We start from the raw sequence: 16,715 nt of genomic DNA, 5'->3' as shown, positions 1-16,715 counted from the left end.
ATATTAAGGTCATCATTTGGAGCGCACACACACACAGAGAGAGAGATTACATTTCAAACAGTATGTCAAAGAGACAATGATTTGATCAAACCGTTATTCTACTGGCCTGACCTTGGAGGGGAAAAAAATGAAAAAAAAAAACCTACATCAAAGCTATATTTGATTTATAACATCAAAGAACAAATTCATACAAATAGTTTTATTACAGTAAAAGTGGTGTCCTAATTTAACATGAAAGTTGTTATATTTGAGGTAAGATCCAGGATTACTTAGTCCTATTTATAATTAACTCTTAGACAAAAAGGTTATATGGGTAGAATAGTGTTTTCCATATTCTTGAGATTTTTAGACCATCATTATTGTTAAGATCAGGTGGCTGATAAGAATTTAGCAGGCCTCCTTAAATTTACGTTCATACCACATTTTGGTGTGATGTAAACAATAGGTGCCTTTCCAGTCAATTCTATGTAGAATATTCAGGATATGATCAGAAAGGCTGGATTTACCATAGTTATTATATTTAATGGACTGTTTATGTTCCTTTTTTCGGACAGGAATTGTGCATCCTGATTCACCTATATAGGGAAAATTACAGGTGCAATGAATGTGGTATACTCCAGGATGGGCTAACAGAAGAAGTGGATCCTCAGATGAGTTGAATAAGTTCTTTAATTTTGCAGGAGGTTTAAAGGTGGCATAAAAGTTGTATTTCTGTAATATTCTGTTTATTTTGTCTGATATCCCTTTAATATATAGAATGGTTACAGTTTTATTGTAATCTAGTTTATTTTTGTTTTTAAGTGGGTTACAATAAAACTGTAACCATGTTGAAACTTGTCCTTAGGAGAAGCGAGAAAGGTGGAGATTTTTCTAATGGGGTGAAAGGCAACAAAAATATTCAGCAGTTTTAAAACTTTTGCTATGCATTTACTAATGCCTTCACTAGTGAAGGCATAACTAAAGAATGCAAATTTCAGAGCTTCTGTATTTGAAAACGTAGAGATACCATAACTGTTAAAAGCTCTTCTGATGAAAGAATTCTTAAAACCATTAAATAAAAAGTTGGAATTAATATGTTGCAATTCATTCTGTAACGGTTCATCTGAAGAACATAAGGAGTGAGCCCAATGAACCAATGTTTTAATAGTTCCAGCCTTTTGATTGGGATGGTGATGAGATGCAGAATGAATATAATGGCCTATATAGGGATCCCAGATACATTGGAAAAAATACGGGACACTATGACTGAGGGTGAAAGTTTAGTATGCGCCTCCATCACATATGCCAGTCTTACAAAATGATTCTAACTTTCCAAGTATGTGCGTCGTAAGGTTTACTATGCACACACTATACTAAGTATAAGTAAACAAATAGTAAATCCAATTGTTAGGCTGCATATTTTCATTAAGCCACTTTAAGTTGGCTTCAAGTTTTGTTTACTTACAAAATAGATTGTTAATGCAGTAATGCTCTTCTCACCTTACAATATTCTTATTAATCAATCAGTCTTGCTCACTCTTGCACTACTTTTCTGAAGAATGAATTCTGAAGAAAGAATGCATCCCTTTTCATTTTTCAGAATGAAACGGGACGCATTAGCCAAAAACAGGATGATCCCGTATTTTACGGAACGTCTGGGATCCCTAGGCCTGTATGAGTCTTCTTACAAAAACACTGAGAAATGTAGGCTACTATCTGGTTGACAAAGAATTAAAAGATCTAAAAAGCATTAAAAACATTTAGATATGAGGTCAATTATATGCACAAAATAGTGTTAAAAGTTTCAGCTACTAATACAGATTCTAAAGGTGTTCTTGATATAAACTCTTTTTCTATTTAAGAGGGATAGAGATTTTAATTCTTCTCGTGAATAGCTAAAGGATAAGTTTGATTCACTTGTAAGCTACTCTAGAACTAGTACTCAATGTCTGTAATACGGATTGATGGAAATATTGATTGACTAGTCATCAATATTTCTGACCATCCACTAATAGAGGATGAACTTTTCGTTTTATCAAAAGGACATGATTTTTGCCATCTCTCCCTATAAGATACTCCTTATAGACTTTTTTCATAACATAGATAGAAGTCTTTGATCCATATTCTGAAAAAAAAAAAGCTAACAGGATTCTTTTTGAATGTGCAAAAATTCTTTTTAATGCCAAGCCACTGCGTCCTAATCTCTCTCTCTCTGAATTTAAAGCACTGAATTTATTGAATAATAATAATTTATTATGAAGGCTGATAAGGGAAAGGCTGTTCTTGTTCAAAATAAAAAAGAATATGAAAGAAAAATGTACTACTTGGAGACTATTCAAACTTACAGGTCCCTCACATCTGATCCTACCTTGTGACACTTCCAAGGAGTCTAAAGACTCATCAAGGGGGAGGGGGGTACCTACTTTACAACTGTCCATCTCCAGTACTTAATCTACCAATTATAGCAAAGCAATCATCATCTACGCTACCACCATCTACTCCCCCCCACCACCACCACTAGTATTTTTTGTGTGAAAATTGCGTGTGCTCCATAGGACCAATTTGTTTCTCTGCAAGATGAAAAACCCGAGTTTCCAAGAGAAAAATCCCTGATACCTTCACATGAGACTGGCTCATTCACCTTCAGTCGAAAAAAAACTATATGAAGATTCCTCTCATCAGGACGAGAATCAAACTTAGGCTTTTTCCAATCAAAGGATGCAATGTACTGTTATTCTTCCAATTGCGCTACAGAATCTTGCTTAGTGAGTGCTTTGTCTGTTAATGGATTCAAGGAGAAGTATGATAGATTGTGTGGATAGAGTGGATCTCCTGCGGTGAGTTTTCGAACTGCATGGAGGTGCCCGAATAATAATAATAATTTCTTAGTTTTTCAGAAGAAGATTGAAACAGGCTTCTGATTCTAAAGACTGATACATCACCATCCCAGTCAAAAGGCTGGAACTATTAAAACATTGGTTAATCAGGCCCACTCCTTATGTTCTTCAGTTGAACTGTTACAGAAAGAATTATAACATATTAATTCCACCTTTTTATTTAATGGTTCTAAGAATTCTTTCATCGAAAGAGCTTTTAACAGTTATGGTATCTCTACCTCTTTAAATACAAAAAAAACTCTTATTCTTAGGTGCAAGGCATTAGTGAATGCATAGCAAAAGTTTTAAAACCACTGAACATTTTTGTTGCCTTTCACCTCTTCAGAAAAATCTCCACCTTTCTTGCTTCTTCAAAGGACAAGCTTCAACATATCAATCATCCAGGCAGCTACGATTCCTTGCTCTTGTGGGTTATCTTATTTCAGACAAACAGAATGATTTTTGATTTGCTTTTATTTGGGTAGAAGAACACAAGTCTTATATTCAATACCTTGAGTCTGAACAGGCTAAATTTGCAGAGCATCTATCACCACTAAAACAGGGTTCTTTGGAACAAGACAAGAGTTCTTCATAAAAGTTAGTTCCTCATGGAACAGCTTTATAAAGAATCATGTGAAACTTTACTTCCTCTCCTAACTTAAACAGATCTGATGGTCTACAGCTATCCCCTTTGTGGGAGATAAGAAAGATTAGCTGATTTAATCAGGGGGCAAATATTCCGGGTATGCTGGGTGTGTAGTGAATAGCTCATCCACTGAATAGCAATATCACCGATATTATATTTTTGCATTTATTCCCATTAAAGACTCCCATAACTGTTTTCAGACTTCACACGATCCTAAATTTAAACACAATATGCTAATACAGTGGTGCCTCGTAGTTCGTATTGAATTCGTTCCAGATACCCGTTCAAACTATGAATCGTTCAAAGTCCGAATCAAGATTTTACATAAGAAATAATGGAAAGCGAAATAATTCGTTCCCTTATCCAAAAATTTTCATTTTTTTTTTTTAATCTATTTTAGGTTTTTTAATGATAATAACTTAGAAAATATTAAACAAAATAATCTTATATTTATTTTATTAATTTTAATTATTACAACATAAAAATAACAGAAGAATATTCTTTTAATATAAAAATCACAAAGATAAAAATAATGCTCCCGTTGTTAAGCGTCTTCTTTCTGCTTCTTAGCTGGAGTTGATAATGCTGATTCATGTTCTCTTTTTTCTGCAGAGAAGAATCTATCTGATGTTATTTGGCGCTGACGATTTTCTTTGATATTTTTAAAATAACCCATCATGTTGTCATCGAATAAGTTTATATTCCTGGTCACTACTGTCTTATTAGGGTGCATTTTTCCACAATAGCTTGTGTTCTAACCCAAACAGAGAACAATTCTTGAAGGTCAGCACTGGAAATGCATCCTTTGGCATCCTTTTCTTCCATAAAAATTTCTTTTTCCACTTCTTTTTGTTGTCGATCGTGAAGATGTTGAAGTTCTTTTGTGCTGAGTTCGGTTTTATGATCATCTATTAAATCCTCATTACTCATCTCTAATCCCATAGCTTTACCCAAAGACACAATTTCATTTACAACAGACTCTTCTTCACAGCTTACTACTTCACTGAATGAAATACAATCTGGCCAGAGTTTTTTTCCAAGAAGAAATCATTGTTTTAATAGAAACTTCTTTCCATGCCTTATCAACGATCCTTAAACAATGAAGAATGTTGTAATGCTCTTTCCAAAATTCTTTAAGAGTCAGTTTTTAAGAGTCTTGGATGCCATGGGCAATAAAAAAAATGCCAAAAACAGTTAAAAATTCTCTACACAAACGTAACACACAATGACTAGGCTGTGGAAAGTAAGGGACAATGCACAGCGGACTGACACACACACACACTGCACAGGTATGGGGAAGTGAGTGATGGAAATTAGTGGGAGAGAAGCCCAATGCCGTGCCGAAACAGTCTAATGCTATATGACGGGTGTTCAACCCGTCGATCATAGAGCGATTTTTGGTCCATCTCTTGTGTATTCCTCCTTACTTACAAATTTAATTAAAACTGAAAACAAAATATTTTATTTATCATTATTTTGTATTATTTTTAATTCGCTTTAAGTGTATTGCTATTGTTTATTTATTTTTTGTTAAATTGTCAAATCAGTAATTTTCTTATAAATTCAGATAAATGAATTAATTTGGTTCAGTGGAAGTCAAACAGCAAGCCGAATGAAAGTGTATAAGCAAAGTTTAAAAACTCAATTGTAGCTTAAATATTAAATATTCCAAAGCACATTACATCGATTTTTTACTTAGGTTAAGTCCCATGTGAATATTGTAAAAAAATAAACTTTGTTTGTCTCGCTATAGATGTTTTTGTTTAATATTAGATGTTTTTGTAGATAACACTTTTGAAGTTAACTGTATATACTGCTTTAATAAGAATATGTTAGAGTGTTAAAAACAAAGGCAATGTTTTTGTCGCCAAAGCTGTACATGGCAGTTAGAAAGATTGTTATGGAAACTTGTATGTATGAGAAAGGCTTGCAGGCTCTAAGTGTAAACATCTCCGAAGTCAGTCAGAAAGAGTTCAAACAACTTTCCAATGGCCGGCAACTAACAATCAAAAGAAAGCGGAGGAGAACCAAAGGTGTGCCGAACTTGAAACTGAAGATGAAAGACTCATACCGATTCTTTGGGGGTTGCCAAACTTTATGCGAGGTCTCAGAGGCCTAATAAAAAGGGACTGAAGCAAGCAGAAGGGATCCCGGTTCCAGAATTGCTGTCAGAGAGTAGACCGCCCAGTCCGGAGTCCCCATCAGAGAGGCTGCCCAGATCCACGTTGCTTGAGAGAGGAGTTTCCTGCTTCCAGAAAGGAGCTTCTCGGTTCAAAACTACTTCTAGGCTGCAGACAAAGTTCCAAATTGCCGAAAGGAAGAGTTCCAAATTGCCGGAGAAAAGTTTCCAGGCCAGGTTAATGTCAGGCATTCACCAGTGTGTTGCGTTTTCATTACAATTTGATGAATCAAACGACTTCACTGATATTGCTCAGTTAATGGTATTTCAAGATTATTCAAGTAAAGAAGAACTTTTGAAAATTATACCATTGGGAAGGACTAGGGGAGAAGACATTTTTTCAGCATTTGATGAATTTGTGAAACAACACAAACTTCAGCTTTTTAAACTTGTGTCTATTACTACTGATGGTGCTTTTGCAATGATAGGTAATAAATCAGGCTTCATTTCATTATGTAAAAACGATGACAAATATCCAAATTTTTTAACGTACCAATGTATTATTCACCAAAAAAGTACTGTGTAGTAAAAGATTAAACACAAAAGATGTTTTGGATATAACATTTGAAATTGTAAATTCTGTTCGAGGAAAAGCCCTGCAATGGCGGTTATTTAAAGTACAGGCAGATGATGATAGGGAACTTCTGTTGTACAATAATGTTCGCTGGCTCAGTATTAGTCAATTTTTAGAAAGATTTCTTGTATTAATTAAGGATATAAAAAATGTTCTTGATGAAAAAGGAGATATTTATCCACAATTGAGTGAAGATGATTGTTACACTTATCATTTTTAGTAGATTTCTGTACGAAATTAAGCAATTTAAATTTAAAGTTACAAGGTAGAGATAAAAATTTAATTGACATGTTAAGTTCAATAAAAACTTTCCAACAATACTTACTTTTATTAAAGAAAAATATAAATGACTGCGAATTTAGACATCTCCCATATTCATTAAAATTTTTTGAACAAAATCAAGAAATGCTTTGCTGTGATTTAAAAGAATTTATTCGTGAAATAGAATTAGTTGAGGAAGAAATAAATTCAAGATTTAAAGATTTTAATAAAACTGAAATGTTTGCATCTTTTATCAATAATCCATTTCAAGAAAACTTGAACATCACAGAAATTTCAAATAAAATTAGTGGGCTGTTTGATATAAACCAAGCTGAAGTAGAACTTGAGTTAAGTTCTATAGTAATAAACATTCAGAATAGTTTACATTTAAAATCAATAAACAATGAAGTCATTTGGAAGTATGCACATGAAATATTCCCAATATTAACTGATATTGCGTGAAAAATTCTGTGGTGTTTCGAATCGACATACTTGTCAGAATCCGCTTTTTCAAATATGACGTTCATAAAAAATCAATTAAGAAACCAAATCACAAATGATCATTTGGATGATTGTCTGAGATTGGCCACTTCTTCATATCAACTTGACTATGAAAATATTGTGAGGTCCAAACAATGCCATATTTCACATTAATTTTTTTTTTTTTTTTTTTTTTTTTTTTTTTTTTTTTTAATCAACCAGCATTTCCTGTAACTTGTGAGTTTGTAATCAATCTGTTGTTTTTTCTAACTTTGGTTTTCCAAAATAGAAAAATAAATATTTTATTCCAATATATTTTTTTTTTTTTGTTGTATTAAAATAATTAAGTAATAAATAAAATTTTAAATACACAAAGTTTTTAGTTGTTTATTTGTGCTTAATCAGATATCAGGTTGGGGGAACGTGAGATCTATATATAAGAGATTAGATCGCTGAATAACTTATTATAGAAAAGTAGCTCGCGTAGTAAGAAAGGTTGAACACCACTGCAATACGACTCTAAGTTCCTGAACTATAGTTCGAACTTAGAAATGCCGTTCGAACTGCGGATCAAATGTCTTGCATTCTCAAGCATTTGAAATCTGGAACGTTCGAAGTTAGAAGCGTTTGAAATACGAGGCACCACTGTACTTCATGAAGAAGACACTTTTCGATGTGTAAACATTGCATCACATTTGCATTAATAGCTCGGGTGTTCAAAATACATACACCTTTGAGTCCTTTGAAAAGATGTACAGATGGCGCAGCAGGTCAAATTCTTAGTGTTCTAGTAGCGTTCTATAGGCTATCCCCTATTTTAAACTGCTCAGAAGACAAGGCAGGGTGAACTCTGAGACAACAGCACCTGGAAGCTGTGAATGGTCATTATGTCAACCAATCCAATTGAACGTTGTCATTTGTAATGAGTTGCTGTTTTTGTTTTTTTTTTTTTGAGTTTCATCTGTTTTGCATGTGTGAAATGTGAACTGACATTGTAGGCAAATTTTTATATACAATATAGACAAGTTTTTAATATATAATTTTCAATAAATTTATAACTTTTTTGCCCATATTTACAATGGAAAACAGTATTGTGGTTGAAGGAGGTAAGCCTCCTCTTCCAAATTTTACACCTTTGAGTAATTCAAATATACCAACCAAATATAGCATTCTCCATCATTATTGCTTTCTAATATATAAGTATCTTAAAACAAACACATTGTCCCCCAATCTGGGCAGATTTGGTTACAATTAATTGATAAAGTATTCACAGTTATCGTACAATTAATTACATTAAGTCAATTAAGATGAGCACTGATGTGTATACACTCTTAAAACTTTCATACATTGATAAAAATGCAATCATACGGTCAAGCTGATGCAAATTTTAGTGTGGGTTGCAAACAGCATGCCCAACCAAAATGGACACTCGACACCACTGAGATATATATATTAGAATTGTCTGTCAATGTTCAGTTGCCTTTATGTGTTTTTGTATACTGAAGATGACTTTGGGCGAAAATTCTACACTAATAAAATATTACGTGAGTTTTTATTTGGTATCATAATTATTTAAATATCCCTATTCAAAGTATTTCATTATTTAAACAAAGACCTAGTAGCTATATCTACAGTTTCAGTTAGGCATCTACAAATGGGTCTTGTGAGAACCCCTAAAAAATTTTTATGATTAAGGATTCATGCTATAAGGATTTTTTGGCTTGTTGTCAGAGATCCCAAACAACCACAGGGCCACACGTGGTCCCTATTAGAAGAATCTGTGTGTGAATGGCAAGCATTCCACATCTGGAAGTGGAATGTTAGTTACCCTGGATGCCATGTCAACACTTCAGCAAGCCTTTGGATTCTGTACTCTTAACACTGAGAAGGAACCTTACCAAGCCTACTGATTCTAGTCAGGGCCATTCAGGATTACTCATCTTGCCAAAAGTAGGAACCAAAGTAATGCAAAACTAACAAGATCTGTCCCCCCCCCCTCCTTTCCAGATGCCCATCAGTCACGCTACGTGGCAAAATGACAGCAGGGCATTGAATCCAAATGAGTGGTTTCAAAAGACAGAAGATTTAAAAAATAAAATAAAAATCAGAAGTAGAGCAAAGAATAGAGGAAGAAAGTATATAAAGAGGAAACATGAAAGGACGTAACATTGCTGGAAGGTTCTCTCAACACACGAACATGACCCATATGGAGGGCCACTAAATGTAGAATGTTCTCATGATTCTCATAATTCTTCATATCACTTTATTTTGTAGTCAGAAACAAACTGCATGCTCACAAAAGCAGTGAAGATGATTGAATGTTTGAGAGCATGAAATTTGACAACCAGGAAAAATCGCGATGAAAAAACCAGTTACATCATTTGCATTTACATGTCCACAATAAAAACACATATCAGCCAATAAAGCAAAAATGAACTCTGTTGCAGAACACCACCATGTAACTTAGAAACATTGAAATAAATAGTAACTGTCACTTGCTTTGGACAAATCTATATTAGAATGAACACAGCTCCAGGCATACCATACATGTCATTCTGATTGTTTACAATCATGTGATTTAATGGATTGTGGTGCCAATCTGGTTTGCCTACTTTTGCACTGCTGCAAATAACTATATCACAGAAATGCAGTGTTTTTAAACCTGTTTACTGGGACCTACTTTTTAGTTTTGAATTGGAGAATAAGTCTGTAATGCTTATGGCAATGTGAAGCCATCCAGTGTACTTTTAAATAATTCAAACATAACAAAATCAAGTTTACGGTGAAACTGAAAAGGAATGGTTCACGCTTCTTTCTACTCATCTACTTTTGTTTTTCAGATAAGCTAAAAATTATATACAGGAAACTCAGGCCACCATTATCGACCTCCCATCAACATGATAAACTTTAGCCTCCCCATCTCATTAATGGAAAATGAAGAATTAAAAGAACTAAAATTCCTTGATGCCACATTCCAAAACAATGTCTGGGATTTTATATCTATGTAAAAATTTACCAGATTTCTATTTCATCCAAAGGTATACCACAAAACAGATAAGCATAAAATGAAAGGTCACACATACATATCAGTTCAATTTCCTCTCCAAAATACTGCGAGAGTTATCAATGGTCAAGTTCTTCACCAATTAATCAGTGACCACAGTATGGATTCTGCCAATCCAGATCTATGGCTGATATCTTAGCCTACATCACTCACCACTGAATATGTGTCATAGAATGGTTTGGAGAAATATGTGCTATAACTCTTGACATTTCCAAGGCTTTCAATCATGTTTGGCTTCAAGGCCTGCTTTGCAAACTGCCTTCCTTCAGTCTACATGCTACTCTCTGTAACTGGATAGCAAGCTTCCTCTATGGTCAATCACTGTGTGTCATGGTAGATGGTACCCTCTTTTCTAGCTTTGCTGCTAATGCAGGAGTGCCTCAGGGCTCTCACACATAAATTACTTACTCTCAATCACTACAGATCCTCTCCATAGCTTTGCAGACAACAGCACTCTTCATTCATCCTACTCCTTTGACAAACTATGTAGTTCCCAAACATTATGTGTAACCAGTACCTTAAACACTGATCTACATACCATCCCTCAGTGGGGAAAGGATAACCTAATGACCTTCAATGCCACCAAAATGCAGTTCTACCTTTTGCAAAAGGGATCTCAATTTAGCTTCATTCATCCTCAGTAACATACACATCATCACCACAGGATAAACTATCTCCTTGGACTGATATGTACCTCCAACCTCTCTTGGCACAAACACATTGCATCGACAACTTCCTAAGCTAAAAAACTCTGCATTCTTTTCTGCTCAAGAAGGCTATTTTATACCCACCAGATACTAATCCTACACAAAACCACCCATCCTTAGAATACTGTTCATCCTTAAAAATTCTTGATGCTGTCCAGAGGAGAGCAATTCAACTCAGATGATCCTTCCCTCACAGGCTCACTTCAACTTCTATCTCACAGATGCAGTGTTTCAGCTCTCTCTCTTCTACAGGTTTAGTTCCATGGTCACTACTACTGCTGAGTTGGCAAACATCATTTCTCCACTTAAGCGTGTTAAAACAAGAGCAGCAGCTGTCCAACATCCCTTGACAGTACAACTGCAAACTCACCAAACCTGCTTCTCTTTCTCATTTATTCAATCTACCTGTGTCCTCTGGAACAGCCTTTCCTATGATGCGTTTCCCTATAGGTCAACCTATAACTTTCAGAAGAATGTCAATAGGTTTCTTCTTTCTTGACCCTTATATGTGCTATAGGTTCTTGTACCTCTCTTTTGTGAGATAATTAAAAAAAAATATTAAAAGTAACAAAAACTCTCAGAAATTTATAAGTCAGAATCACATTCACAATACTAACCAAGAAGTCCCTTGCTTTAAAAAGTGAAGTAAAACATGTCCCTCCCATGAGGTTGTCAGATGTTTAGTCTGGTGCAATTGCAATGTTCCACATTATGAAAACAGAAAATTCCATTCAATAGCAAACAGAAGAACACATCAGGGGGAAACACTTAAAAGAGATTCATGCTGAACTAACTATTTCAATGTAAACCATATTTGTAACCTATCAGATTGTTACTCAGTTATGATTTAACTAAATACAACAATGCTAGCATACACAGAGTGGATTACATTAGTTTACACGGCATAGCTCACTATCAATGTGATACCCCAAGGTTCATCATAGGATGACACTCCATTCCACACAATTCACAGCCTACACACCACTTAATCCTCCATCTACACACAACACCATCCACCAACAATAAAAGTATTTTTGTCTGTTTATTCCATGTGTACTCTGGTTGATTTGCCTGTATATGGAACCCTGCTACCCCACATGAGAAACAAAATTTCTCTCATCAGAATAGAATATAACTCTGCCTTTTTCCAGCTGAAAGGTGCATTTACTATCCAACTGCCCTACAGAGTGCTTATAAATTATAATTGACAATTAATAAAGTGGCAAAACTAATAGCAATATTAAAGTTCAGTTAAATCTATTAACACTCTTTGGCATTCATCAGATGGAAGGGCAAATGTCTAACTGTGGAGAAGACTTGCGTTTAGCAGCGTCACCATCATTCTTGTGCAATCTGATCTTCAGGATGGCAGTCAGAGTTTAACATCTTCCTGATTTGTTGTCTCAAAAGATCTGATGGTATTTTGCCTGTCCATTGCTTTATGCTCTTTAATAGAAATTCTAAAAGCTGACTTAACTATTCTGGATGAATATTTTAAAAGATATTTTAAAAGTCACCATCATTCTTGTGCAATCTGATCTTCAGGATAGCAGTCAGAGTTTAACATCTTCCTGATTTGTTGTCTCAAAAGATCTGATGGTATTTTGCCTGTCCATTGCTTTATGCTCTTTAATAGAAATTCTAAAAGCTGACTTAACTATTCTGGATGAATATTTTAAAAGATGGAGACTTTAAATAGGAGCAAAATGGTAATATCTTGTTTTCATTTAAATAATAACTTGGCAAATGTGAAACTAAAAATTGAATTGAACAACACTATATTTCCATATAATACATTCCCTAGGTACTTGAGAGTCACACTCGACCATTCTCTCACTTTCCGGCAACATCTTTCAAACTTGACATATAAACTAAGGACACGTAATAATATCCTACAGAGACTCTGTGGCACTACCTGAGTGCTCCTGTGTGACTAAATAGCCCTCACACAAGGATTCTCAATTGAACAATACCTTAAGATTAATTACAGGCTCTATTAGATCGACCCCAACATATTGGTTACCTCTTTTAGCAGGCATTATTCCTACAGAACTACGTAGATTGAATTCTTTAGTCCGTGAATTCCAAAAAATTGCTGGTAATTCGAACCTACCTATTCATCAGGATCTCCCAACTCTTAACGTTAATAGATTGAAATCTCGCCATCCATCACTACGAGCAGCAGAAGACCTAGTGCTAAATAATTTTAATCCTTTATCAAAGTGGGAAGAAACATGGAAGGAAAATATGAAAGAACATTTGCATAGCATCTTTAAAGGTGATCAAATCATCACAGGATCAGATCTACCTCGCAAAACATGGATAGTACTAAATAGAATTCGGACAAATCATGGCCTATGTGGAGATGCTCTCTATAAATGGAACAGACAAACATCTCCAGAATGTGACTGTAGTGCTCCATGACAGACTATGCAACATATTGTAACAGAATGCATCTTCCGTGCTTATCAGAATGACTGAAATGACTTTTTACAAGCGGCTCCTGAAGCTGTGACCTGGATTACAAACTTAGATCTGAATTTATAATGATATATATGTTTCTTTTCCTTATCATAACATATTAAGACTCTTACTTTCAACTCTTATTTTAATTTTCCAACTTCTTGGATTAGATCTGTGTTTTCCTTCAAAGTTTTAACTTAAAATATTTTAAATTCTTCAATTCTATTAATATATAATGACATCATGATTCTCTTTTTTAACATAATGTTTTTGCCATAAGCTATGTATGACCATTGTATGATATTACCAATTAGCAAATGCAGTGTCATTTGCTAATGGGTAATATCACCAATCAACCCTTCCCCATTAAAAATAAACAGAAAATTCAAGTGAAATATAATTTTATGCAACTAAAAATATGCATTAATCAAGCTTACAATTTCATCAACTTGCATACACGCTAGTTCGTTATCCTTACCAAACCTCAACACTAAAACTTTCTCTCGAGTTGTCAAAATTGCATTGTCAACTTCCTTTTTAGTCCGTAGCTTCTTCAGTAGAATACTCATCCTGATACTAAAACTTTCTGTTGAATTATAGGAATACCAATTCAATTTATAAAAATTACTTTTCTGAAAACGTTTACAAAAATTACATAAAAAAACCGCAAGGGCACTATTATTCTATTCTCGGTATTAGCAAGAGCTATTAACACAACAACCTTCGAACATCCCATCACCCAGGGAATACAACCAACAAACCAACCACAAGCGCCCTCCAAACATACAACTATTATTATTGTTGTTGAGTGAATCTCCATCATCAAAGTTATAAAAAATAAACACTTCATTAGACTATTAAATTACTTAAATTAAGGGGATATTAGATCCCACATTTTTTTAAAACCGAATAAAAAACTCAAGGATTGGAATCAGAGAGTTTTATGCCGAATATAGTATAAAAAACTATAAAAGTATCGGCGAATACTAGCGTGAGCTGAATGTAAGTAGTCCTAGAACGTAGTACAAACGCGGGCAACTCGTTGCAAAGGTGGGGAAAGTTCTATTCACTATTCTTTGGTATTTACCATAATGTAAAAACACATTTCCTAGGAAATGTATGCTGTTATTATATTATGGTAGGGAGGTCACTACCCAGACCGGTTTCAGCCTTTTTTGAGGCTTCATCAGTGAGTAGCTAGACCAAATTAATACCAAAAGGTATAGCGAAAGAACTTATATACTCTTCTACGAGTTGTCCAAAAGGTGCACCCATTAAGTTACTTAAATATAAAGCGCCAACGGGCTTCATTTCGGCGATTTAAACATTAATTAAATTAAGGGGATATTAGATCCCACACTGTTTTAAAACCGAATAAGAAACTCAAGGATTGGAATCAGAGAGGATGCACCTTTTGGACAACTCGTATAGCAGAGTATATAAGTTCTTTTCGCTATACCTTTTGGTATTAATTTGGTCTAGCTACTCATGATGAAGCCTCAAAAAAGGCTGAAACCGGTCTGGGTAGTGACCTCCTTACCATAATGTAATAACAGCATAAATTTCCTAGGAAATGTGTTTTTACATTATGGTAAATACCAAAGAATAGGGATCAGAACTTCCACCACCTTTGCAACGAGTTGCCCGCGTTAGTACTACGTTCTAGGACTACTTGTATTAAATTAATTTACAGATCCCAGTTTTTACCGAAGAATGCCATTCATCACACAACAACACACAATAAGAATGTTGGGAAGCTAAGGCTCGTGTTAGTGCAGGTTTAGCAGAACTAGAGGAAAAAATAAAGAACCTAGTCCTGCTGAACACTACCCATGGAAATATCTGCACATGAGATAATGCGAACACTGACCATCTGTCAACGAGAGCGGGTGGATAGACTCTGTGAAAGATGGATCATCGATCACCTGAAATGCTCTCTCCAGGAGAGCTTTATGTATTTATAGAGAGATTTGTTGTGCACCACTCCAAATTTGAAAGCAACGTTCAGACAGATTTGAGATTTTTACAGATTTAATACCTGATAGAGATACTTGTTAATTTTATTTCTTAAGGATTTATTAAAAATGTATTAAGAATTAACTAAGGATTTATTTAGAATTAATTAAAAATAGATGAAGAATTTATTATGAATTATTAAGTAATTATGAAGTTATTTGGGGGGGGGGGGGGGTGGGGGGGGGGGGGGGTGGGGGGGGGGGGGGGTGGGGGGGGGGGGGGGTGGGGGGGGGGGGGGGTGGGGGGGGGGGGGGGTGGGGGGGGGGGGGGGTGGGGGGGGGGGGGGGTGGGGGGGGGGGGGGGTGGGGGGGGGGGGGGGTGGGGGGGGGGGGGGGTGGGGGGGGGGGGGGGTGGGGGGGGGGGGGGGTGGGGGGGGGGGGGGGTGGGGGGGGGGGGGGGTGGGGGGGGGGGGGGGTGGGGGGGGGGGGGGGTGGGGGGGGGGGGGGGTGGGGGGGGGGGGGGGTGGGGGGGGGGGGGGGTGGGGGGGGGGGGGGGTGGGGGGGGGGGGGGGTGGGGGGGGGGGGGGGTGGGGGGGGGGGGGGGTGGGGGGGGGGGGGGGTGGGGGGGGGGGGGGGTGGGGGGGGGGGGGGGTGGGGGGGGGGGGGGGTGGGGGGGGGGGGGGGTGGGGGGGGGGGGGGGTGGGGGGGGGGGGGGGTGGATGCAGGTTGAGGTTGTTGTGTTTCCGACTATCTCTTCTAGTGTATACGACTGTATGGATGGGGTTATGTTATATGCCGATAATAGGTCTAGGTATTGTTCTGTGTTGTTATTTATGTTCCTAATGTTTATATTAATGTCTCCTATTATTATCAAGTATTTTGAGGTGCCTACTTTCGTGGCTGAAAGCCATCTGTTTTGTTCTTCTAGGAATTTTGTGGTGCTTAAGTTGGGTGGTCTGTATATTGCGTTTAATATCAGGGAGTTTTCTTGTTTGATGTTTTTAATTTCGATGCATATGTTTTCTGCGTATTCTGATTTATAGTTTATTTCTGTTACTTCTAGTTTATGTTTGGTAAATATTATTATACCACCGCCTCGTTTTGTTTGTCTGCAGTGTTTGTGTTGTTGGAAGTGTGGCATTTGGTATAATAATAATAATAATAATAATAATAATAATAATAATAATAATAATAATAATAATAATAATAATAATAATAATAATAATAATAATAATAATAATAATAATAATAATTTGGTTTATTAGTTAATTACGTAAGAAATTGTAGGATTTGAACTTGTAACAAGTAGTATATACACAGTGTATTTTGAAAATATCAGGTAGCGCCACTATACCCTTATAGGGAGTGGCAAGGCCATTTTAGTCCTACCTGACTTTTGGAGAGTGAGTGGGCACTTCATTCCCACTGGTAGAAATTCAGAGATAGCTTTTTAATCTCAGATATCGCGTCTGCATGACGGGCAATGTATTCTTGCAAAGTTTCGCAGGATTTGGTGAACTGGATGGTGCTC

The 16,715-nt window shown here is 36.2% G+C and overlaps 1 protein-coding gene across 1 annotated transcript in view; it reads right to left on the bottom strand.

Annotated features, from left to right (window-relative positions):
- LOC150108887 (thioredoxin-like protein 4B) overlaps positions 1-13,956 on the bottom strand; it is a 30,206-nt gene extending 16,250 nt beyond the window's left edge. The window contains exon 1 of the mRNA XM_090404068.1: positions 13,667-13,956. Coding sequence (XP_090260194.1) covers positions 13,667-13,798 — 132 coding nt within the window. The 5' untranslated portion in view covers positions 13,799-13,956. The remainder of the gene's footprint in view (positions 1-13,666) is intronic.
- Positions 13,957-16,715: the final 2,759 nt, after the last annotated feature.

This window comes from Typopeltis vanoorti, chromosome 2 (genome assembly GCF_054136105.1).
Source record: "Typopeltis vanoorti isolate ZY-2024b chromosome 2, IOZ_Tvanoo_1.0, whole genome shotgun sequence".
In the NCBI taxonomy this organism is placed as follows: domain Eukaryota; kingdom Metazoa; phylum Arthropoda; class Arachnida; order Uropygi; family Thelyphonidae; genus Typopeltis; species Typopeltis vanoorti.
Note: the sequence above shows the minus strand (reverse complement) of the source record. Positions and strands in the feature narration are given on the sequence as shown.